At 35.1% G+C, this 27778-nt stretch overlaps 2 protein-coding genes across 2 annotated transcripts in view; both read right to left on the minus strand.

Moving 5' to 3' along the window:
* Positions 1-636, minus strand: part of ganabb (glucosidase II alpha subunit b) — a 34584-nt gene extending 33948 nt beyond the window's left edge. Inside the window, exon 1 of the mRNA XM_056471998.1 lies at positions 551-636. Within this exon, the coding sequence (XP_056327973.1) occupies positions 551-573 (23 nt within the window). The 5' untranslated portion in view covers positions 574-636. The remainder of the gene's footprint in view (positions 1-550) is intronic.
* A 1150-nt stretch (positions 637-1786) lies between these two features.
* Positions 1787-27564, minus strand: LOC130240385 (integrator complex subunit 5-like). Its single transcript, XM_056471867.1, is given in 14 exon segments — positions 1787-4262; positions 4265-4794; positions 6823-6995; positions 8406-8485; positions 9282-9408; positions 11818-12053; positions 13743-13896; positions 17652-17733; positions 17937-18013; positions 19625-19757; positions 22160-22287; positions 24356-24464; positions 25173-25274; positions 27531-27564. Coding segments are annotated over 14 exon segments (4422 nt in total). The 5' UTR covers positions 27554-27564; the 3' UTR covers positions 1787-1794.
* Positions 27565-27778: the final 214 nt, after the last annotated feature.

Here is a 27778-nt window from a genome sequence, read left to right on the forward strand (position 1 = left end):
CATAATCTCGTGGCTTTCCCTTTCATCTCGTGAAAAGGAAATGAAGCTGAGATTATACTTCAGGTGAAAACAAGTAATTCGGAAAAACTGCCATTCCTGAATACACTGCATTATCTAAATCACTCCCTTAAGGTTAGCTATGTAACTAATTTAGAGACATAATAGGCTAATTCTTTGGAATTTATCTAATATAGCACACATAACAGACCACCGGCTGCCTATCTAAAAGAAAAATCAATGCCAGGATTAAGATTGTAACGGCTTCAATGCACGGTCAAATTAATTAATGCAATGATATTTTCGTGTTGATTAATTCACATCAACTACAATGCATTAAAATGTATCAATGTTTTATAAATTCAAACATGACTCGTCATAATGCCAGCGATGGTTTAGCCACGCATTCACATCTACAGTCCTCATCCTTATTTGACACCTGCATATTCACAACCCAGCGAACTCCTAATCGCTTAACTTAAACCCAATCTGATGAAACTCCAAAAAATGCATGACGACAAACTGATATGATAGCCAGAAGTCTTTGTTTTACCTTTCAATGGAGTTAGCCGCCATCTTGGACACACAGCGTTAAGCCCAGCCTCCCGGAGGTTGGTTAGTTGGTGTATTTGGAGGAACTCTATTGGGTAACAACCGATTCCCTATAGATCACACTTACCATGGATACAAATCCATCTGTGCTTGTGTACACAAGATAATTTTAGCATGAAACAACATTATATTGCAGATAGGCAAGCATAATTCATCACAATGATTGCTTATTTCATGTCAGTTTGTGTATTTGCCAGGCATTTTCTGGTGAAAAAGATGATCAAATGTACATAAACACATGTATCCCACTGGTTAATCCCATGCAGGCTAAACATAATACACGTATCCCAGTGGGTAATGCATTGGCTACTTGTTTAATTTTGTTTATATAGTTTTTACCTTTCATTTTATATATGAATTGTTCAATTTCCATTAACAAGTTTACAATAAAAACATGTTTTATGATGATTTTTTAATGTTCACTATTTTCCACACAACACACACAAAATGCAGAATTGCAAAAACATTTTTGGAGTATCTTACACTGCTGTAATAGAACGTTTGAACTAGCTAAAAGGGATAGTTCACCCTGAACACAAAATAAGATATTTTGAAGAAAGCTGAAAACCTGTACATACTGAAATCCATACTAGGAAAACAAATACTATGCAAGCCAATAGTTACAGGTTTCCAACATTTTTAAATTTATATTACTTCCTTTTTAACAGAAGAAAGAAACTCAAAATGACCTGAAACAAGTAGAGCAGGGGTGTCCAAACTCGGTCCTGGAGGGCCAGTGTGCTGCATATTTTAGTTCCAACCCCAAATAAACACACCTGAACCAGCTAATTAAGCTCTTTATAGGTATACTAGACATCCAGGCAGGTGTGTTGGAGGAAGTTGGAGCTAAACTATGCAGAACACCGGCCCTCCAGGACCAAGTTTGGACCCCCCTGAAGTAAAGGGTTCATAAATTATGACAGTATATTATTTTTGGGTGAACTATCTCTTTAATAAAACAAACAATCTACAGATGCTAGATGGTTGTATACAAAAAAGATTTGATGGTTAGCAAACAAGAAAAACGCTACATCTAAAGTAGGTTTGTTACAGTTTTAAATGTAGAAATGTCAACTTCAGATCTCAAGTTTACAACACACAACAACGTAGAAAAATATCTAAATCCAAAAAAGTCTGTGACCCTGAAAAAATCATGTTTGTAAACAATCTTCAATTAATTTTTCATCAAACTTGAAACCTCCAGCACAAGTGTCCCAATCGGTCAATGTTTTTATGCAGAACACTGTGGATGGGCGCAATATAGCGAGCAACATCTCCATCACGTGAAAAGTCCCGAAAGAAAAGTCCCTGGTCAGCACAGAAGGTGAACTTCTGTGGCATCGGGCTGTTCCCTCGCATATACTCCCATACGCCCAGCAGCAGCAGTCGAACTTCAAAGGGCGAGAGGTGAGGGAAGACCTCATTGATGTTACTCAAGACTGGAGGAAGTAGCTGACCTTCGCCCATACATGATACAAGCCAGCAGGAGGTCTGAAGGTGCCAGGGGGAGTCAGACACTGACGGCTCCCTTGAGGACTCCCAGTGAGCCAGTAAGGTGGACAGTAGACCCCTTAAAATAACAGAGCAATAGCACAGAGCTGGACGTCCGGCTGCGACCACATGGAGAAGGTGAAATAACACTGGGGTTTTTTCAAAGCAACGACGAATGTGTATATCTCGCTCAACTGTGGTTTTTGCATGTTCCTCTGGAGGCCAGGAAAGTTCTCCATTTGCCACATCTGTGCATATATTCTCCACAAGAGTTACGGCAATTACCTTTGCAGCTTCAGCATTGATTGGTGGGAGTTTATCTGAAACATTAGGTTCACTACCAGTACTCCCAGCAGAACCAGTAGGGTTTCCTCCACTTGAGCTGCAGCACTGAACCATGACCGCAAGCAAGGTCTGTATATTCTGACTGACTCGATCTGGGTCAGGATGAAAGGGAGTGTATGGAGGCTTCAAACCCTTTCCGATTATTCCAGCATGGAAAACAGACCACACATTACCAGAGAAGTTAACTGACGTGCCAAATTTGCGGTTGACATCCAATAGGGAGATGCCCAAGTCTGGGACAAGGTTTTGGGACTGTGTGGCATCATCACTCGGATTTTCTTGCAGACCTCCAAATAAATCTTGGTTGCCTTTGTGTAGAGCTCCCTCCACCAGTTGTTGAAGCACAGCTTTTTGCGACAAAGGAGAATAAGCCGCAAGACGTGATAAGAGTCGCCTGGAGTAGCCTACTTCCTCTTGGCCTGAATTAGGACTCTTCGCTTGTTCCCGTAAACACACAAAGAAGTGCGACACCGCAGCTCTACATATGCGCAACAGATGAGCTGGAGAGCATGCTCGGGGAAGCTGGCTACATGAGAGAAGTCTGACAGCTGCTTTGGATACCAGTGAATCCCCATGCAGAAGTAGTGGACAGAAATCCTGAAGGTGGCTGGAAACGGCAACTCTGACTTCCGAAGCCATTGAAGACTGTGCTAAACTACCTGTTGTAGTTGTTGTACCTCCTCCGTTTTTTCCTTCCTCCTCTTGACTCTGTACTGCAGTAGCCAGGTTATTCAGTAGCTGAGCTAACTCTTTAATTTCAAGAGTTTGTGTGTGGATCTGAGCAACACAGCGGGCTACTGTTGAGGGTAGTAATCCACAAAGTGAAGTGGAAAGTTGGGTGTATAATTGCGAGGCTAACGCAAGCTCCTCTGGATTTCGGGCTTGAGTGAAGAGCTGACATAAAGCTTCAGTGGCTATGCTTGGGCCGCCATACACTGAAAGCAGACAAAGGAGCTGGTGCAACCAAAGGTGCCGCTTCCGCTCAAGTCTAAGAGTTTCAGCACACAGATCAGCAATGTGAGCCTGGAGCTCTTCAAGAAATGGGATCACTTGCGGCATTGCCGGAGAAGAAGACGACTGTGGAAAAGGTTCATCACCGTCTGGTCGGTTGTGCACCAGCTTGTGAAGATGCAGCAGAAGCATTTGCAGTAATCGGTCACAGGCTTCTCGAATACCATCATGGGGAGATGGCGTAGGACCTGATATGATCACTGAAGAGGGCGTTGCTGTGTCTGCAAGGAACTTCAGCACTTTTGCTCCACCTGAAGGGCTTTGGCTTATGAGGTGCACAGCTAGACCCAACATATTCTCAAGCTCTTCCCGGGGCAAAGCCTGGAATTGGGCTTGCAGTTGAATTAGGACAGGTGGTCTGAGAAACTCAACAAGCTCTGTAGAAACGGCACCAAGGAGAGTTGGGGAAAGAGCAGCCAGTTGAAGCAGGAATGGTACAGTTGCCCTACGAAGATGAGGGGAATTCTCCCATCCACCCGCTCCAGATGTATGCTGAGGTACATTTTGTGGAGGCACAGACAGACTGTCCTGAAACATCCTAAGAAGCTCTTTCTTGATGCTATCTGAATGTCTAGAGGCCAAGTGTCCAAGGATACCAACCACTGAGCCTATTTTAGGGACTCTACTACTCTTGTCTATTGCTTGCTGTTGGTTGATCTTCTCAGCAGAGGAATATCCGTGTGCATAGAAGTCTTTGAGACCACAAGCTAAAACCCTGCTAATGATAGTACCAGGAAAAGCAGAACCAATATGGGCGACGACCCAGTCAAAATGAGGAGAGTGCTGGACTGAGGTGTCCAACAAGCATCCACACATGCATCGGGACACCAGGCCAACATGGCCGCTAGACACTGAGAGTAGCACTCCATTAGTGAGCGAGTGGCTGCACATGACATCCAAAGTTGCAGCAGCTCATTCAGGCTGGACGAGTGAGGAGCGGCCCGGCGTCCTGCATGCTTGCTGCTAAGCTGACCAAGGAGGTCTACAGCCCAGCTGGACACAAGGGGAGCCCAAGCTTTAGGACTAAGCTTGATAAATTCAGAGAGGACTGCGTGGACTTCTTTAATAACATCCTCTAAATTTGATATGCTGGCACTGCTTCCTCCACTCACACCGTTACCACCATTTTCCCCCTCTGCCTCCAGGTCCTGTAGAAAGGATGCAACGTATTCATCATACACTCCCCTTAAATGCTCCAAGACGGCTTCACGGCAGGCTGGGACAGTTCGAAGGAGGCGTATTGCACAGCGAGCATGATCCCGTACGCTGAGTTTACGTCCTTGTGTCTGGTCGACTCCGCTGATGAAAGCCTTGATTTCTAAAGCCAGCTCTTGAGGACTGATGGAAGAAACAAACAGAGTTGATGAAACACAAAAAGTATTTATTTGATGCATATGTTTGATATTAACTAAATAAGTTTCATTCTATTTTGGTGTCTGCGCCATATTACATTGACAAAAGTGATTTCATGTACATAGTAAGCTAATTATTAACAAGAAAAATACAGCTAGGGGGAAAATAAAATTATGATTGGTCAAAATAACAAAAAAAAGAGTGCACTCAGGGCTCGACAATAACAACTGCCCAATGGCCTGGAGCCAGCGTGTGAGCCCACGACTGTCTGTCAATTGCGTGCAAATTTTGTCTAAAAACTGTTCAAGGGTGCTTTCACACCGAGATGTTTGTTTCGGAACCTGTCTCGTTTGCCCAGTTAGTGCGGTTTGTATGGCATATGTGAATCCCGCAATTGCACCCGGATCGAGATCGCCTGAATGAGGTGGTCTCGGCTCGATTAAAACAAACTCTAGAGCGGATCAATTGTAGTGAGAAAAAGTTATCCAACGAACTAACGAACCAGGCTATATCACAGTATATTATGGTTGTGTAATAGCCATTTATACGGCTATATGAAGAGAATTAGGAGTAGGGTGGGATGTCATTCCTACCGGTAAATGTGCATTTCATGTTGATTACGAAAGTGAAAGCATGCTGAAATATTACCGAGTGCTGTTTATCCGTTATAAATAACGATCAGGCCAGTAGAAAAAATTCTTAGCGTTGAACCCTGGCACTTAATTTTACTGAAAATACATTAACAATGTTTTAACTTTAGAAGAGTTAAGTTATTTTTTTTTGTAATAACCCTGACTTCTCAATCACAACAAATTAAAGCATTTATTTTTACCAGTTGTCACATTCTGCAAAAACAACCTTCAATGTTTTTGGACAGACTAATTATTTTAATAAAATATATTATAAGAATAATTATATATAAAATAATAACTGAGTACACCCCATTTTGAAATTAAAATATTTTTTAATCTATTTCTCAGTGAATATAGGCAATGTACTTTGGTGCATTTAAACAAAACAGATTTATTAAACAGATATATTTATTAAATAATATTTTAGTCACCAAACATATTTAGAAATTGAAAGATAATACAATTAAATTCAAGCAAAAAATTGAAATATATATATATATATATATATATATATATATATATATATATATATATATATATATATATATATATATATAGCGTTCTGGATGTGACATTTGCAGTAAAAAGACATTTGCTTATATCTACGGACCATTTTAATTATTCAGATAAGAGTAAAATATTTCTCAGTGTTAAAGGACTGACATCCCATATATCTTGTTTTGACATACTTCAGGGGGGATTAAGCATTAATATATATTTTTTATTTTCCAATGAAGTCTTAAGTCTTGTAATAACCCCAGTAACACTCTTGTTTTTTTTCCTAATGAGTATTTAAGTGAGTATAACCCATACTTTATGGGTTCTACACTATAATGGGTTAAGTTGACTCTTTTTATTTATGGCAAGTATATAAAATCACTCAAAAATATAATTAATGCCGACACTAAAAAGGGATGTCTCATCTTTGACTGTACAATTTCAAATCACATGACTAAACATGGATCATGGAACATGGACTAAACATGGAGAGTATCTTTTAAAATGTCAGTTTCTTTGACAGGAAAAAAAACCTTTCTGTCCACACTGAGATGATAATAAAATGCATACATAACAAACAAACACAAAAGGAGATTAAAATGATTTCAACAAGGTATTTGATGCGTCTCTCCTGTTTAATTAGTTATAAACACTATATTTTGTTCTTATATACTACAATATTAATAAAAAACTTTATGGTTTGACTTTGTGAATAAAACACACCTGCTGAAACCAGATAACACAATGAAATTTCTAACTCATGCTCTGATAGTAGGTGGTGCTAAACGGTCTCTGTTAAAGAGATAGTTCACACAAAAATGAAAATAAATGATTGTAACAAGGTTTTTAATGCGTCCTTCCTGTTTCATTAGTTATGAAACACTCTATATTTTGAGTTCTGGTATATTTCCTCACCACATAAAGTCCATAGATATTGTGTACGTCTCTGTGCTCCCATTTTCCATGTAGAGCATCTTTATGCATCGTGATTTCAGGACCATTAAACACGGACGGCTCGTTCATGTCATTCCAGGTGAAAAGATTCTCCATTGAGCCCTGAAAAACAACAGGGAAAGTTGTTATGTTGGGCACATTTCCTTAAGTCCTAAACTGATTTAAAAAAAGAAAATCAATTGTTTGTTTACACCGAGCACAAAACTGCTGAAGATATGTTATTTTAAATGTTAAATAATGATTTGAACAAACTCGGGACTGCTGAGAAAGTTTCAGACAAAATCCAACCTAGTTAAAGTACAAATGAAATCAAAACTAACCATTTAGTTGGTTCACATTGCTAGTTTGTAGTGAACAATTCATCTGTGCATGTCACTAAGAAAAAAAAAAGTTTGCCCTTGTAATCTTTAATTAAAATCTGAAAATGCACTTCCTGTTTGTTTTCAGTTAAATTCTGAGATTTCGTCTGTTTGGGGTATTGGGCGTGGCTAACATACTTAACTCCAACTGTCAATTTTGACAACAAACAGAAATGGTGATGAGGAGGAGGTGTCTATTAAGTTTTAATAACCCTCCCCAAACCCTTTCCCCAATCGTTTTGAGCAAAATGCCTACTTTAGTACATCCAATCAGCTCGCAGTAGAAAAACTAAGCCACGCCCACCGTTTTCCCATTTAATATTTTGTTTCTCTAGGAATAGCTTCACAATACGAAAAAAAAAAAACAGCCACAGCTTCTGGTTCATGTTGACTGTACATTCGAGGTCAGGTTAAGTGGTTACACAATGGGTCCTCCAAATGACCTTATCATTCAAGATGTGAAAACACTAAATTTTGATTTGTTTTTAGATTCAATCTTAATTTTCTTATTCTGAATTTGCTTCTTCTATATTAAGCTAGAAACAGAAAAATAATAAAATGAAATTATGACAATGTGATCTATGAGTTTATTTGCTTTATCACAGGTTATAGTAAATATACAGTATTGGTTATAAAATTAGTAGCCAAAAATATAAATAAAAACAAAATGGTTTAACTTTGTGAATAAAATACACCTGCTGAAATCAGTTAACGCACTGAATGAAATTTCTAATTCATTCTCTGCCAGTAAGTGTTCACCCAAAAATGAAAATTTACTTTTACTTTCAAGTGGTTCCAAACCTTTATAAACCTATATATATTGTGTGAAAAAATGTTATGTATTAGATGCTATAACGCTTCACTTTTCAGAAGTTTGAACACAATCTTATGAGTCACTCCTGAAAATCATTTAACCAGACTATTTCATCAAAGACTTTGGCTCATGCACTTCTCAGCTAAAACACTGTTTACTGCTATCATAGTTATAACATGATCTGTTGAGGCAAAGTCACATGAGTTTGATGCACTTCTGGAACTATCGAATGCTGAAGGGAAACGTAGCTTCACCACATCCTGTCTAGAATGAGAAACGAGGGAAAATACACATAGATTTACACTTGCAATAACTAGACAAGACTAGAACTAGCCTCACCTCATATTGATCATAAGAGAACATACTGGCCCACCAGGTCCGCATTTCTGGATTGGTAAAGTCTGGATAACCAGAGTTTCCTGTGAGAATGAGAAATTTGTGTAAACTACAATAAATGTAATAGTGGGCATCTTATGACAACCACCCCACATGTCCATACAGACAACAATTATATTACCACTTAAAAGTATAATCCATAAGATTTGTTTCAAACAAATATGTATACTGTTATTTAGCAATGGTCAATTAATCAAATATGACTGTAAAATATGATGGTTCACCTGTAGGAAACAATTTTTCCTCTCTATATGCACCAGACACTTTCTTATAAACACTCCATGTTACAGGGATAACAAAATAAATAAAATAATTAAATAAATTTATTTAATTATTTAAATTAAAATAAAAACAGAATAGATATAACCTCTTTAGAAAAAAAAACATGTTGTATAACTGCTTTTAGTTTAAATTTTAATGTAACACACACCTATTGTAAAGCTGCTTTGGAAAAATAATTAATGTAAAAAGCACTGTATATATAACCTTAAATTGATTGATTTAAAAAGTTTCTCTTCAACAAACATCCTTGAAAAAATATATTAAGCAGCAGAACCATTTTCATCATCAACAATAACAATAAAATAAGGTTTCTTGAGCACCGTCAGCATAATAGAATGATTTCTGAAAGATTATCTAACACTAATGACTGGGGTAATGATCATAGAAATGCAGCTTTGCATCACATAATTAATACTACATTTTAAAATATATTAACGTCACAAAACAGCAATATTAAATCCTGATTATATTTCTGTCAAAAATCTCACTGACCACTAATATTTGAATGGTAGCGTATGAGTATATAAAAACACTCACCTGGCCAGCACCAGCCTTCATAATTTCTACCATCACTGTTCTTAACGTAGAAGTCTCTATTAGTGATCTCATTGTGGATCTTGTAGCCACTGTCCACCTTGATATGGGGATCAACTATAGCCACCATCTATAAACAAGATCATCATAACAAAATTATTTTCAGAATCTGCTTAGTATCCAATAATCATATCAATAGGCAAAACCAAACAACAGTATAGAGAATTTACATTTTTATAAATTATAAGCAATCAAAAATCCCTGATATTCCAGCACTTAAAGGGGACCTATAATGCCTCTTTTACAAGATATTAGAATAAGTCTCTGATGTCCCTAGAGTGGGTATGTGAAGTTTCAGCTCAAAATACCAAACAAATAATGTTGTACAACTCTCTAAAACTGACCCTTTAAGGCTATGATCCAAACTGTGCCGTTTTGGTGGCTGTTGTCTTAAATGCAAATGAGAGTGTGCTCCCAGCCCTCTTTTCAAAAGAGGGTGGAGCTACAAACACCTATGTGACAGATTCAAAACAAACTAATGCTATCTCTGTGAAAAACTGAAAAGCCTTCATCTCAGAAAAAAGCAGCCTATGGACACTTTAGACACTCCACTACACATTTTTTTATCCTCCTAATGCTGATTTATCTGCATCAAGCTTACCCATATAGTCCAGCGCATACTTTGGCGTGGCCGACGCTGGTGCACATCTCTAAGAAAATATAACGACACGTCACAACGACACATAGTGCAAGCTCTGATTGGTTGACTTGGTAGCACTGATGAGTGTGGGCGGTGATGAGAGCCGCGAGCCCGATGGAGCGATTGTTTACAAGTGTCGAGTCTCATGAAGGAGCTGGTTTGTGTTTACCTCATGATTAAAGTTGTTGCACATCTGCCGGTTCCCACTGTTAATGAGCGAGTTTGAGCTACTTGTACATTAAGGTAACATTCATAAAACAAAACTCGACACAGAGGAACCTAAAAACCAACTGCCAGCCAGCGCTTTAGACGTGTTATTGCAGAGCTACACAAACAGTATGTAGAAGTATAAATGCATGGCTACGCACAAGGCAGGCTACATGGGCCATCACTCGACGCAAAACAATATATACTGAGAACTTTTTATACTTAAAAAAAATAAATAAATAAATATCCTTCAAAGCATAGTCAAGGCTTGGTCCAAGATTATTGGTTTGCCTCTGTGGAGTTCTAGCAGAATTACAGAACAGCAAATGATAAGAGAAAATCCAAAGTGTGACAAAAGATGGCTGCCATCCTTTTATGTACTGTGCCCTCTGGAAGATACAGAAGCATTAAATGCTCTTCTAATAGATAAATTAACCATAAGACTTTAAAAATCTTACATTTTAGCAAGTTTTACATTTTTAATGTATGGTTCTTTCCTTGTAGTATTATATTTATGAAGTCATTATGAAAGCATGCTGGATTGTGCTATTTAATATCATTTGCAAGTGATATTGTTTCTTTATGTGCTTGTTGTATCCTGATGCTACTGCCCTAATTTAATTGACCTGTGTGGGAATTAATAGAGTGTTAACTTAAATCAGCCTTTAGCCGCTGAAATTAACCAAAGTATATGCAGAAATCCTAAAGATAACTTCAATTCCTTTTTAAGACTTTTTAAAAGTCCTTCTCAGAATATTTTCTGAAAGTTCTAATCAGTATCAAACCTTTAATTTAATAAACAGTTGTTAATTAACAGTTGTTAGTTAAATCAATGGAGCATGCAACAGAATACAAAGCTTGAAATAAATTACGCGGTTGTTTTCAGCAACAATCTTCAAGCCACTGTTTAAATGAGGCTTTCTCTAACCAGGAGTACGCAAACTTACATTTTCCCATTAAGCCATCTGTTTCGCTCTATGGTTTCGCTATATGTGCAGAGCGTCACATCACCTTCCTGTGTTTGCCCAAAATTGTGACCCCATCATCCCAAAATCACCCCATACAGAGGAGCTTGGCCGGACACATCCCTGCCCGAACCAATCGCGTCGATCGAGCAGGTCGTTGTTATTATTAGGAGAAAAATAAAATTACTTTTGCTTTTTTAGAGTCAAACACTTTGGACAATGCTTAAACAAAATTTAAGGACCTCGTAAAAACACTATTAAGACTTTTCAATACCTTTAAGAGGCCTTCATTTTCCCTCATAATTGATTTATCAACTTTTATTCCTTTTTAAGACCCCGCAAACAACCCTGTTACCTTGGCAAGGTGTGAAAACTCTAATGGCAGACGGCTGCTTCTCACCTCAGGGTCTGTTTATGCTAATGAGCAGGACTTTGCCCCTCTGATGAGAAGCATGAAGGGAGAATGTCAATCAAAGCGTTTCTGCAGACAGTGTTTAAACCCCTTATAAAAGTGAGTTTTGCATAATAGGTCCCCTTTATTAAATTCCTTTTTTAATTCCCAAAACTTTTAAACCTCCATGATAAAACTTCCTTGATCTGTGGGAACCCTGTCAAAAAAAAAAAAACAAGAAAACATTCAGTATTTTTACGAGCAACAGTGTCTGACCTTGCGTCTCTTGTCCATCAGGCCCTGCAGCATCTCTTTTGGCTCAGGGAACTTGTGTGGGTCCCAGGTGAAGTAGCGCTTGCCATCTGCATGCTCAATGTCCAGCCAGATGAAGTCATAAGGGATGTCATGCTGGTCAAAACCCTCGTCCACAGACTTCACATCGTCTTGATCATTGTAATTCCAGCGGCACTGGTGATACGCCAGACTGGCAAGGGGAGGGAAGGACTGTGTGCCTAGAGGGAAGAAAAACACATGCACACACACAAGTGTTAAACACAATCTGTGCTTAATATGTAAATTGCGAGGTCCCGGAACAGATCGGGGTAACAGAGCCGGCTTGTTACCAGAAAGTGAAAGACCGAGGGGGGTGGGGGTTTGGGAGATGGGGAGTTTGGGTCACGGAGGAAAGTGAAGAGGATTAGGGAGTCGCGGGAAGAAAGTGAACAGCGGAGGGAGTAGAGCAGAGCGGGGCAAGGTTGAAAAATGAGGTGCTGGCACAAATTAAGCCCCGATCACAATACATACTTAAATAGTTGATGCCAATATACAGTTAGATCCATAAATATTTGGACATATACACAATTCTAAACATTTTGGCTCTATACACAAACACAATTGATTTGAAATTAAACGAACAAGATGTGGTTTAACTGCAGACTGTCAGCTTTAATTTGAGGGTATTTGCGTCTAAATCAGGTGAACGGTGTAGGAATTACAACAGTTTGCATATATGCCTCCCACTTGTCAAGGGTCCAAAAGTAATTGGACAGAATAATAACCAAGAATCAAACTTTCATTTTTTTATTACTTGGGTGAAATACAAACATCTAATAAATGAAATTAGTTACTTATTAACGTTATTAAAATGACAAGTAAATAATACAATAAAGTATGAAAACATAAAAGGCTGTAGCTTAAAATAATTGTAAAAAGTACATGACTTCATGCAGAATCTGTTTTAATCTCATGAGTCTGCTGCTGTGCTTTCATAGTAAATGCTGCAATTTCTGATTTAGTTATGCATTTTAATAAATCTCACTCTCTAAACTTAAATCACATTATGTACTTGATCAGCATTCAAATGAATAATGAATGGGTTACATAAACAGAAAAAGAGCAACCTCTGTGTATAATCTATGCCAATGATTACACTTCAGTTCAACTTTACTGTAATTTGTCTATACTGCACAATCAAATCTCTTATTTACATTGCGTTATACTTTACTCAATGCCAGCAGTTCCATAATACCAAAAATACTGGCAGGTACGTGTAATATTACACACACACAACATTAACAATATTTTTTGTTAAGTGTGTCTTAGACCTATCAAGGACAGATAAATATGAAAACTGCCAGTAGGTGGCAGCAAATCCCTTAACGCATCAGTCATTGACATGTACATAAACTAATCAAACAGTTGACATATTTAAATGGAAAGCAAGTGGCTCAATCCAACAATCTCACACATCTATACTAAATAGAAAGTTTAAAACATTACTTGACAAAACAGTTTGAATTCAAAAAAAGCAACTAAAAAAATAGGAAGAAGCCACATGGTTGAATGTAGCACAACCATAATCTATTATACTATGTATTATGCATGATTTTAGTTATTGTTTTAATAATTATTATTTAAAATAAGAACAAACTTTCTTTATGAATAATCACTGACTCAAATGATTAATTCAAAAAGAGATTAACTCAGGAATTAAACACTGCTTCAGCTTGTTCTTCGTTTTTAAAAAAAATTTTGCTTAAAAAAAAAAAAAAAAAAAAAAAGGATAGTGTCTAAATCTTAAATGTCAGCTTGTGCATCCTTAAAACAACATTTACCATATTATAAGGAGGGGGGTGATATTTATCATCTACCATATGAATGTACTGTTGGTGTAGTTAAGAGCTCATCTGTGGCTCATTTACCTGCGAGAGAGGCATACTGAGAGAAAACGTCTGATGGTTTGGGCCCGAGCATGATAAACACATCAATGATGCCGCTCTCAGAGATCCAGCGGACGTCTGTCTGTGGCGTCTCACTGGAGCCTTGAACAAAGTCCAGCATCTTACCAAACACGGTCTGAAAGGAAAAGAGGAAATTATAAAATACACTAAAATAAGAGATTATCATCTAGAGATTCTAACTTTTGAACAGTAATATATATATATATATATATGGCCAAAGACAAGATGTTCACGTTTAGTTTGAGAAAAAACTTTTGAGATTTTCAAAATGCGTCACTATACTCTCTTAAATTGATGCTGAACATGGTTTTTAACAGCAGACGACGCTCTGGGCTAGTTTTCAGCAGTAGACAGAGTTCTAGACTAGGTTTTAAAATTAGCAAATGGCGATCAAGGTAGAATTTTAACAACGCTTGGCACTCAAGGCTAGATTTTAACATCAGCAGATGGTGCTCAAGGGCTAGTTTTTTAACAGCATATGGTGCTCAAGGGCTAGTTTTTAAATCAGCAGAAGGCTCTCAAGGCTAGTTTTTAAATCAGCAGAAGGCTCTCAAGGCTAGTTTTTAAATCAGCAGAAGGCTCTCAAGGCTAGTTATTTAATCAGCAGTGGGCTCTCAAGGCTAGAATTTAAAAACAGCGGTGGCGCTCAAGGGCTAGATTTTAAACAGCAGGTGGCGCTCTGTGCTAGATTTTTAAACCCGCGCATGGCGCTCTGGGCTGGTTTTTAATTAACAACGCCGAATGGCGCTCTGGCTGGTTTTAACCCGCGAAATGGCCATTTGGGCTGGTTTTAAACCCGCGAATGGCGCTCTGGGGCTGGTTTTTAACCCGCGAATGGCGCTCTGGGCTGTTTTTAACCCGCAGATGGCGCTCTGGGCTGGTTTTCCAACCCGGGAATGGTGCTCTGGGCTGGTTTTTTAACCCACGAATGGCGCTCTGGGCTGGTTTTTAACCCGCGAATGGCGCTCTGGGCTGGTTTTTTAATCCGCGGCTGGTTTTTAACCCCGAATTGGCGCTCTGGGCTGGTTTTTAATTCGCGGCGGATTTTATCCGCGAATGGCGCTCTAGGCAGATTTTTAATCCGCGAATGGCGCTCTAGGCGGATTTTTAAATCCGCGAATGGCGCTTGAATGGCGCTCTAGGCGGATTTTTGTGCATTCAGATGAGTCAGTTAAATTGGCTTTTTATATCAATGATTATGCAATTTCACACTGAACATTTGTAATTCACTTCACTTATGCAAGCAGAGCGTGGCTCTTTGTAAAGCAGAACAGCGCCACCTGTCTAAAAAGTAATCTCGAAATCCATTTGAGAGATGTATTGATTTTTTTAAATTCTTTATAAATAAATGTCATAAATGTTCATAAATGTCCATCTTAAACTAAATGCGGCATCACATTTTATGTACAAAAATTGAAGAAACAATCCAATCCTGGCCTCTACATGTTGATCACATCCTAATTTTATTATATTATGAATGATTTAAAACTTCTTGCTGGCAAATGAGTTGGACCCAGTGGTTTGAACTATAGTGACAGAGTATGCAGATATAAAATGACTAGTTTACTAATACTATAGACTGATTAGTATTTTGCATCTGCACTGTGAACCTTAAATGCAATCTTACAAAGTATCATCTCATCATTCTTATACTCAATGTGCCTGAACATTCACTTTAATTCAATTCACCTTTATTTGTATAGCGCTTTTTACAATGTAGATGGTGTCAAAGCAGCTTCACGTAAAGATCATAATAACATATTTAATATTTTCACTTTCACAGTTATTTTCTTTACCTTCCCGCTGTATTAGAACTGATGTCCACCCAGGTCTCAGCAGCATTAAGCCAGAAAATGCCCATAGTTCTCTGAGTGTTATGAGCAATCATAACGGGTACGGATCCATATAAGGCCATAGGGTTATAGAGCTCATACTGAACACATCTAGGTTATACAACCTGTTATGGATCACCACCACTAGAGAAAAAAAAAATCATTATTGCATTCTAGCCTCACAGATCAGTCATTTCTATGTGTAAAGAAGTGATCTTACTCTGTAGTTTTGAGTTTTAGGTTGTCTGCATGCTCTGGTATGCCATATACATGTTCAAACACCCGGCAAGGAGAAGTCTAAACTTATTGATGTCGGGCCTGTGGAAAGATTGGGGAAAAAAAAAAAAAAAAAAAAGAAGAAGAAAAATCAACATATATAATGCTCCTTAGAAATACTACTACTATTATTATTACTACTACTACTACTACTAATAATAATAATAATAATAATAATAATGATGTGGACGCTTTTAAAGGTCTCATGAGGCGTTTTGAAATGTGCATTTTTATTCAATGTTTGACGTAATCTCAAAAGAAACCCAAAGAGAGAGTGGGACATAGAGTAGCTTCTCCCCTTTTTAAAACAAGCCAATAGCATTTTGTTTTATCACAGCTCTGCCAGCTGAGAGTGGTTGAGCTCAAGTGCATCAAATGAAAAAGCAACGAGAAGCATCTTGAAGGGGCAGGGCATGTCACACACTAGAGAGCATTTGATCGGTGAAGATAAAAATGAAAAATGTAATGTGTTGACATGAATAAAACCATTGTCCAGTTTGGCAGAAGTGATAACTATAAGCTTTACATGTTAATATCAGTTTTATATGTTTCTAAAATGCGAATTTTGACACTGTTTTGGAGCACACTAGATTATACATATCCTAAAAATGAATATACTGACACTAACATGTGAAAAACACTTCATTTAACTTCATGGGACCTTTAAGTTTAAATATTAACATTCCATTACTGTGAGAATTAGGACCACGTGATGAAATTTTTGGTTTCGTGTGCTTTATACTTTAGTTAATTATGCTTAAGTAATATATATATATATATATATAATATAATATATATATATATATATATATTATATATATATATATATATATATATATATATATAATATATATATATATATATATATATATAATATATATATATAAACATATACACACACACGCACACACATACATACATACACACATACATACATACATACATACATACATACATACATACATATAAGATTAAGGGTAGACTCTCATTTTTAATGGGTAACAATATGATAAAACTTAGATGGAGTCAATCTATTAAGCTTAATTAAAACTTCAAATATCTTTTGTAAGAAGGTCAAGGTTGCTCTAGGATTGGCCAGCCCAGTCCCAGACATGAACATTATTGACATATCTGGGGTAAGATAAAGGAGAAGGCATTGAAGATGAATACAAAGAATCTTGATGAACTCTGGGAGTCCTGCAAGAACGCTTTCTTTGCCATTCCAGATGACTTTATTAATAAGTTATTTGAGTCATTGCAAGATGTACAGATGCAGTCCTCCAAGCTCATGGGAGTGAAACACAATATTCATTCTTTTTCCTCTGCAACCATGACTTTATATTCTAAACTGGACATTATTCTGTTAAGTGACACGACTTGTGTCTAAACAAATCAGACCTTACTGTCCTAATGAAATAATTAAAATCGAGGCATGATCATATTTTATTTTGGTAAATAAGTGTAAATTAGAGGCCTTTGCCTTTCATGTGAGCCACTTCTGATACCAATGATCAACTAGAAATCAAGTTAGTATTTGTTGTTCCCAAAACATGGATAGGTGACAAGACTTTTGTCAGGTAGTGCATACACTCAGACGCATACAATTTGCATTGTCTTTGCTGGGAAATCAGAACTAACTTCTTGTAATTAACAAATTAACAGGCTAGCTTATAAAAGGAACAAAGTCCAAACTTTCTGTTTCAGTAGGAAGCACCAATAAGACAGTGGTTTTATGGGACTTTTAAGTGACATCAGTTCATACCGTTTGGTTTGGTATCTGCATGAGCTTTAAATGACTCATCCCACAAACCGTCTTCATCTTTATCATTCTCTCCATCTTCATCCTATTGTGTGGAGACAAAAAAAGCTAGTTTTACTTCAGGTTTTAGTTCTCAGAGTCAGGCTGATGACGATGGAGTCATGTTCTGTTTAGTTATTATGTTACTTTATCACATGTCATTGTTGCATAACTATTCCATACAGCTGCTAAACCGGTTGGGTGCATTTTAAGAGACATCACTGAATCAGACTGGAGTGTTATTTTCACTGCCTTTTCTCCTTCATCTTGCTGCTGATCTGCTTCTGCGCTTTCTTTAACTTCAGCACCGTCTGGTTGAGCTTTGCCTGTGATTGCACACACAGGAGAATAAGAATGAGAATGTAATGTAATGAATGTAGATTCATTTACAAAATGCCATAATTATAATAAATACATAAAATTTAAAGAAAAAAACTTACATAAATAAAAATGAATAAACACTAAAATACATAAAGAAAAAAAATACATGAATAAAAATTAATAATTATAAATAAAAATAAAACATATATAGATGGATACAAATAAATATATTAAAAAGTAAATACATAAATAAAAATAAATAATTAATTCATAAAAATAAATAAACATAAATATAAATACATCAAAATAAATGATTAATAAATAAAATAAATGAATGCATAAATAAAAATTAATAATTAATAAATAAAAATTAATAAACAATAAAATAAATAAATAAAAATAAATACATAATAACTAAAAATTAATAAATATAAATAAAAATAAATAATAAATAAAAATAAATAAATAGATAAAAATAAATAAATATATAAATATAAATACATCAAATAAATGATTAATAAATAAAAATAAATGAACGAATAACTAAAAATGAATAATTAATAATAAAAATAAATAAAATAAAATGAAATAAATAAAAATAAATACATAATATAATAAAGATAAATAAACAAATAAAAATAAATAATAAATAAATATTAAATAAATAAATAAAAATAAAGAAAAATAAATAAATAATAAAAATAAATACATACATAAATAACAAAAAATAAATATAATATATAAATATAACACATCAAAATAAATTAATAAATAAAAATAAATGATGCATTAATAAAAATTAATAAAATAAAAATAAATAAATAGATAAATACTAAAAATAAATAAATATAAACATAAATAAAAATAAATAATAAATAAAAATTAAATAAATAAATAAAAATAAATATATAAAAATAAATAAATATATAAAATACTTAAAAAAATAATTATTAAAAGATTAAATAAATAAAGTATATAAAGAAAAATTAATAAATAAAAATTAACAAATAAAAATAATCAATAAAATAAATAAATAATTAATTAATAAAAATAAAACAAATAAATAATTTAAACAAATACATAAATATAAATAAATACATAAAAAATACATAATTAAATACATTTCAACCTGAGTGAATGACATTTTTATTAGCACTACCATTCAAAAGTCAGTGAGATGTTTAAATATATACTGTATTAAAAATTTATTTTAAGGTGAAACTATTCATTTAATTACTTTTTACAATACTTTTAACATTAATTATTATACTTACTACATTGTTATGGTTACAATGTAGATTCTGTTTAGAATTATTTGCATGCAATTATGCATAATTAGTTGCAAGTTCTATAGTATTGCGATAACAAGGACAATTAAAATAAAGTGTATTGATGGTTTTCCAATGACTTGCCTAATAAACCAAGTTAAACCTTTAAAATTACACTTCAAGCTAAATACTTAATATCATGCAAAATAACTAATAAAATCTAATAGCAAAGACAAATAAATAAATTATTAGACATTAGTTAAAAAAATGAATAAACACACATTGCTTCCATTGTGTGTATGTGCTTCATCCATATACTTCTTAACTACCAAATCATAGCATCAGCACCTTACGGTCCTTACGGAGCCGCAGATGCTCAAAGGCTAGAAGGCCGCGAGAGTTGAGGGACAGCAGCACCTCCGGCCCCTCCATGATGTCAGTCGAAAGGGACGAGCGCTCACAATCAGCCTCTGACTCTCGGCTCCCAGAGATAACACAAGGCCATTATCATCCTGAGACAGCACTGGAGAGACTGAAAGAAAGAGAAGAGAAGAGAGAAACCGAGGTTATTCAGAGGCGCACAATAAATCATGCATGTGTCGATTAACTGAAGCTATGTTTCCATTGCACTTATTTTCATGCACATTTTAGAATATGGCATTAAAGAGCCCCTATTAAGGGTTTTCTCTTTAATGTAGTGGTGTAACAGCTCTAAGTGAAGTGAAATATCCAGCTAAGGCTTAAATCACGAAAGTGCACCATGTTTAAAATGATTGATTATCTATAAAAGATAGAACCTCAGAGTGGTTCACACGAAATGTCTTGGTAACAAGTCTTTAGCCCTGTTGGCGTGACGTCCATACGGAACTCAAGCCACGCCCATTTGTTGCACACGCAGACAGGGGAAATTTGAAACCCCCGGCCAAAAACACTGTAGAAAGAAGAACAAGATGATAAACACTGTAGCAGACCCCAGTCGCGAAGACGCTGTGCTCTGAAGTTTGAGGGAAAGTTAGTGTTATTTTCCCTACCCAAAGAGGAGGCTGTGAAGAGTCAGTGGATGAAGTTTATTTCTGCAAAACTACCTTAGCATATAGCCCCAGCCTTGTGCTGTATTCGCATCATTTTTCTGACGAGCGCTTCAGCAATCTACACGCTTACAACGAGGATTCATCGGTGGCCATTTGTAAAAGAAGTCTCAGAAAAGACTGTTGATGTGGGGACTTTGTCAGAGCTTGACAGGTACTTATCAGTACACAGTTCATAGATCAGTTTCTTCTTCCTCCATTTCACAAGTGTAAGTAGGTTGCAACTAAAATGGCTGCCTCCTTGTTTTCTCTAGCTTGCAAATTATGTATTAATTGTGTTTTGTTACTTGTAACCGCTCCACACGGCTTGTTGTGTATCTGGTGAACCGTTATATTCTTCTCTTCCTGTCTAAATACTGTCCTATCTAATAAAGGCAAAAAGGCCAAAAATAAATCTTTAAAAAATAATAATAAATAAAATTCCTACATTAATTGTATGTGTGAGCTTTGTATAAGAAACCGTTTGGGGGATATTTCCAGGATATTTACACGAGACCAAGAGTGCATTTTAAACATTAAAATAGCATCACACGGAAAAAAAACGTTTATGTCCACTAAGAAGAATAGAGACGCTTTTCAAAATAAACAAACACATCATATATAATAAACCTGTATCAATGCATATTTCCTGCCAGCCCTGTGTAAACTATGGCAAGCAGAGTTTATTTGTTTATATATTTATTTATATCGTTCGATGGAGTGCAAAAACAGTATAATAATAAACTTGAAAGAAATGCTTAATATTACATGAAGTTTCTGTTATTGTATTCAAACTAAGATAAAGGAATCAGATCTTTAAGGTTTAAAGTGATATGATGAATTGGAGTTATACTGTTATTCCTCACTAACTAGACATATACTGTTCTTCCACATTTGAGAAATATAAAAATCACAGTAACTTACGATTTTTAATACTGACACTGAAGAATGTATCTTCTTAGAATTGAGAAGCTTTTGTTTATCTTCAAGTAAAATAAAAATATATAGTGTTCCCAAACCAAATGAAAACAACTCTTATTACACAAATTGTGAAAATATGGACCTATATGGTTCTTCGTCTCAAGGCCTCAATTGTGTTTATTCATAAAATGAAGACTATACAGAGTTATTTTAGATTTGATAGATGAATTTCTGTATTTCAATATTGTTAGATTCCACTGAAAACCATAATTTTTACAATATTTCTTTTGTATATTTGGTCTTTTTATTTAATTTTGATATTTTTGTATTTTTGGATATTTCATACAGATGCACTCATCTAAAAAATCCTCTCAATCAATATTAAATTATGAATTTGTTCCAAACAGTTACTTAAGTCATATTGTGAAATTATATTCATATCGGAATATATAAAAAAAAAAGAAGAAAAAAAAAGAAAAATAAATAAATAATAATAAACAATAAATCACACAAATATATTTCCTATGTCAGTTTTTTCTAATATCGTGCACTCCTAATTATTATCTCCAGAACTGTCTTGAGCATCTACACTCACCAAGAGCGCCTCAAAGCTGCCACACATTCATTGTGTTTTGTCTTCTGAGGTGCAAGTTAGTTATTACATAAGAAAAAAGGCCCACATTAGCTTTTACCAAAGCAAATCTCATTGTTCTTATAGATATTGGCGCCAGTTGATCAGGGAGTGACGATTTTTTTCTCTTTGACTGACTGGATGGTAACTGTGCCTTAATAGCAAATGTTTTATGCAATATTACAGTTTTTGCGCATATATCTACTTTGCATCTTTGGATGGAAACAGCTTGTGTCTGTGGTCTAGGATCAGAAACACACTCACGGCTCAGTCGGAGGATCTGCTATGAGCACATCTGGCACCTCAAAGCGTGGCTTCAGAGGCTTCAGCTCATTTATCTTCACCCGAGTCATATTGCCCTGCAGTCTGTAGAGCTCCAGCAGCAGGTGAACCTGCGAGAAATCAGACAACATCAGATACATTATCCTAGGGCCCACTAAAGTCAAGTCACTTTAATTTCTATAAATATTTATACAATGTACAGTTGAAAGCTAAATTATTAACCTCCCTTAAAAATTTTATAAAAAATAAATTAATATATGTATATACACATCATACACACATACACACACGCACGCACACAGTTGAAGTCAGAATGATTAGCCCCCCTTTTACTTTTTTCTTTTTTTAAAATATTTCCCAAATTATGTTTAACTGAGCAAGGAAATTTTCTTATTTCGGCTCGAATAAAAGCTGAGGACTACAGTTTGACAAATATTGCAGCTGTTGGACAACATAATGTACTTTTGAGGGGTTTTTACGTGAGAACGTAGTTGTTTAGATTGCAACTATGTAGTTTATTTATAAGGATTGTGTCTATTTTAAATATTCATAATTTGGAGATTTAGCAGGCCAGATTTGGCGGCCAGCCTGCCATACTGAGCAGAGCAATGACAATTGAAGTTCCGCCACAAGATGGCAACAGAGACTGCAAAATCCTTATGGGAATAAAACAGCATTTTTTCAGCGAATGTTTCAAACCACAGCTGAACAAATCAAGAACAGAACAGGTAAGGGACATTCCAAGTCGATATCTCTCTTTTGTACGTTGTAGTGTTGTATTTACGCCATACAGTAATTTGGTAGTGTTCAGGGTTAATTATTGTCATCTGGCTTTTTCGGGGTTAATTATTATGATCTCCCGATTGCAAAAGGGAAATACTGGGAAATCTCTGTAGACTGATGGCATTTCATGCTGTTCAGCCTTATAATCCTAAAATGTGAGCAAAATCACCTGCTTTGTCATCATTTTCACTTGAAAATCATTCAAATACTAACGTTAGTTCTAAAGTGGCGTTGGTTTCTGCTGTTCTGATCGTCAGCTGCGGAGGTGAATATACAGCGGAAGTAGTTCCTCTTACAAAAGGGTTTTTGAGCCTCTCCGTGTTTGATTTTCTTTTTATACACAATTATGCTGTCGAAATGTTGTATAAATGCAATATCACACTCATAGCAGTGCGATGTGGCTGTATATCGTCACTGGTGGGACACCACTGCTATGTAATATATAGATATATATATATATATATAATATATATATATATATATATATATGTATATATATATATATATATATATATAGATATATATATATATATATATGTATATATATATATATATATATATATAGATATATATATATGTATGTATATATGTTATAATATATATATATATATATATATATATATATGTATGTAATTAGTATATGTTATGTAGATTAGTATATATATATATATATTAGTATATATATTATATATTATATATATATATTATATATATATATATAATAATATATAGATATATATATATATATATGTATATATGTATTATATATATATGTATGTATATATGTATATATATATTATATGTATTATATATGGTAATATATATATGTATATGTATAGATATATATATATATATATATATGTATGTATTATTGTATATATATATATATATATATCCATAATAAAAAAATGTGTGTGTGTGTTGTGTGTGTGGTGTGGTGGTGTGTGTTGTGTGTGTGTGTGTGTGTGTGTGTGTATATATGTGTGTATATATATATATATATATTCTATATATATATATATATATATATATATATATATATATATATATATATATAAATCCATAATAAAAAAATGTGTGTGTGTATATATATATATAACCATAATAAAAAATCTGTGAAAAATTCCTTGCTCTGCTAAATCCAATATCAGATGACATCTACTGACAATGATTACCTCAGTTGCTGATTATGTGCCTTATTCAGTGTTAGTTTCAGTTCAGTTCCTTTATTTTGTCATTCAAACATCATAGTAGATGTAATGCAGAACTAAATAAATATATATAAGAACCAATTTAAAAAGGAATGAATTAAATACTTAAATATATTATTGCAGTTACATAGTTATGATATGTGACATATGTGATAGGTGATTTTACCAGTGTGATTTGACAGACCTTGTTGTTATCATTGATGAGCTGGAGGGTCAGTCGTGAGTCACTGAGCTCCAAAGTGTCCAGAAGAGCTCGATATGGAGACTGACCGGGTTTGAGCGCCCGCTGACGTCTATGAATAAGCAGAGAGAGAAAAATCATTGGCAAACATTATCTAACATACCACAACACAGTACGGGGCTGGACGTTTAAGCTTCTTTTTAATAACACGGCAAGCTTTTAACTTCTGTCATTTTAGAAAAAGTCTACCTGGGTGGGGGTAAGGATTCAGGGTTGTTTTTTGATATAGTCATATGCTGTATGCTCTCTATATTAAACAAAAACTGAAATAATAAAAACAATTGTTCACAAAAAAGAAATAGGGCTGGGCCGATAAACTATTATATCGAACCGAAATAAAATTTATGCCAATAACAATGATAAGCTCTGGACTTTTTTTACTCTATATTTAGATCTAAGAGCCAAACACACAGCAGAAATGTGCAACAATGAGAACTTTCAGTATGTTGATATTAGAGATACACCGAATTTTCGGCCACCAAAAATTATCAGCCACCAAAAGCACGTTATGCTATATAATGGACCCTCTAATTTTTGTGGCTTCAGTCATTGTTGGGGTACTCTTTTAAGCCTGGAAGCATTAACACCGTGTATCGAAATATATACCGTTACTGTTCGATATGGAAAATAATTAATTGAGATTGCATTTTTGCCATATCGCCCAGCCCTAAATTGAAAAGATTGATAATTGCATGGAATTAATCTTCGAGAAGATTTTGCTAGTACTTGGCACATTAGATTAAAAGGATAACCAACATACTTGCAGAAGGAACTCTGATCACAAGTTTTAAAGCTTCCCCGATCCACAGCAAATGCGCTGCTGAAAAACAGAGACACACAGAGCACAGACAGCAGCCCCATCCTGAAAAATAAGATTGGAGAGAGTTCAGATTAGATTACCGGCATGGATCATGTTTAAGTAATGAGTGAGCTGATAACAATAAGTGTGAGTGATACGTTCACTTCCTTATTTACCACCCTTAAGGATCACTTTCATGACCGAGATTAAAACCCCCAGGCACCTATTGAGGTAAAGTTGGTTTTACATCCGCACATTCGTTCACTTTCACAGTCCCCATTTTGTTTACTATGGTACTTTGAATATTCAGTCTGAAATCGCTTCAAAGTATGACTTTAAACAACATTAGCACTATTTAATTGACTGAACAATGTATTTTGATAGCCATTGGTTGCTAATTGATTTCCCCATTTACCGTGCTGAAAAAAAAAAACTGCTTAGCCTCCAAGAGGTTGAGTGTCCACATTTTAGCTCTTAAGTGGCTATTTAAAATACATCATATCAAAAGATGATACTTAGATTTTTATTCTAATTAGGTTCCAATAAATAGCAAATAGCAAAGAGAAATAAAAAAAATGCATGTAAAAAAACACCTTGGGCCTTAAACCAGCCTGGTTTAAGAGGGGTTTTGACCATTTCCAGGCTGGTCTTAGCTGGTCAGGCTGGAAAATGACCAGCCAAAACCAGCTATGTCCATCTTAAACCAGGCTGGTTAGGTTTTAATTAGTCATTTCCCAGCCTAACCCAGCTAACATCAGATTGGAATGGCCAAAACCCCTCTAAAACCAGACTGGTCTGGTTTAAGATGCTTTTTTTTCAGCACGGGAATTGGCAAAGAATACTTTTCTGATATTATATTAAGGAGAATGTCCAAATGTGCGAATATAAATCCAACTTACCCCTAATCAGGCACCTGAATATATTTTTCACAGTGGCTTTCAAGTTTTTTCTCATTTATACTATCACAATAACCTGTGGTGTAAAAAAAAACCTCAAGACTATTTTAGGCTTGTGCTACAAATGGGGTAAGCTTAAAACTGCACAAAATGTACATTTCTGCAACACATGAAAAAATACTATAGTAACTTTTAGTACATAAACATAATAGTGTTTTTGAGCCATAGAGTAAAGTGCTTGAATTGATCTTTTGTTGAAATTCTATATTAGATATGGTAATAAAACAACTACATCAATATAACAGATTAATATTGTAGTTTCTACAACTGCAGTCTTAGTATTACAACACAATCACAGTTTACTGTAGTAAAATCAGTCCACTAGTAAACCTACAAAACAAAGTGTTATAAATATAACATATAAGTTGGAATATATTTTATTATCGTATGGCTCACAAACACTTTTACATAGTATCCATCACAACGATAGTATTTTCGTGTGGTTATTTTGGCCTTATTAGCATTGGAAGCTAATGCAATCCGAGCCATTTAGCCAAGCGTGTAGTCATTTACTATCATTCAGAGCAACATCAAACATTTCTTTTAGCTGCAAAACAACCAAATTTTATACAAGTATAATGAATTGACTTGCAGTATTTTAAAGAGATGACAGGAAAAAACACTACCCACGATGAAAGAGAGATCAGAGTCCACTTACAGGAGGAGCCAGTGTGACAAAAGTAAATTAAGTACCTCACTTCTAAATCAAATCTTTGCTAATAGAACATAAATGTGAAGAAATGAGAAAGCTATGAAGGTTTATGAGTGGCATTTTAATTTATCTGAACAGAAGTTTATCACCCTGCCCGTGACATAATCTCGTGGCTTTCCCTTTCATCTCGTGAAAAGGAAATGAAGCTGAGATTATACTTCAGGTGAAAACAAGTAATTCGGAAAAACTGCCAATCCTGAATACACTGCATTATCTAAATCACTACCTTAAGGTTAACTATGTAACTAATTTAGAGACATAATAGACTAATTCTTTGGAATTTATCTAATATAGCACACATAACAGACCACCGGCTGCCTATCTAAAAGAAAAATCAATGCCAGGATTAAGATTGTAACGGCTTCAATGCACGGTCAAATTAATCAATGCAATGATATTTTCGTGTTGATTAATTCACATCAACTACAATGCATTAAAAGGTATCAATGTTTTATAAATTCAAACATGACTCGTCATAATGCCAGCGATGGTTTAGCCACGCATTCACATCTACAGTCCTCATCCTTATTTGACACCTGCAGATTCACAACCCAGCGAACTCCTAATCGCTTAACTTAAAACCCAATCTGATGAAACTCCAAAAAATGCATGACTACAAACTGATATGATAGCCAGAAGTCTTTGTTTTACCTTTCAATGGAGTTAGCCGCCATCTTGGACACACAGCGTTTAGCCCAGCCTCCCGGAGGTTGGTTAGTTGGTGTATTTGGAGGAACTCTATTGGGTAACAACCGATTCCCTATAGATCACACTTACCATGGATACAAATCCATCTGTGCTTGTGTACACAAGATAATTGTAGCATGAAACAACATTATATTGCAGATAGGCAAGCATAATTCATCACAATGATTGCTTATTTAAAGTCAATTTGTGTA

The sequence above is a fragment of the Danio aesculapii genome, chromosome 14 (assembly GCF_903798145.1).
Source record: "Danio aesculapii chromosome 14, fDanAes4.1, whole genome shotgun sequence".
Lineage (NCBI taxonomy): Eukaryota > Metazoa > Chordata > Actinopteri > Cypriniformes > Danionidae > Danio > Danio aesculapii.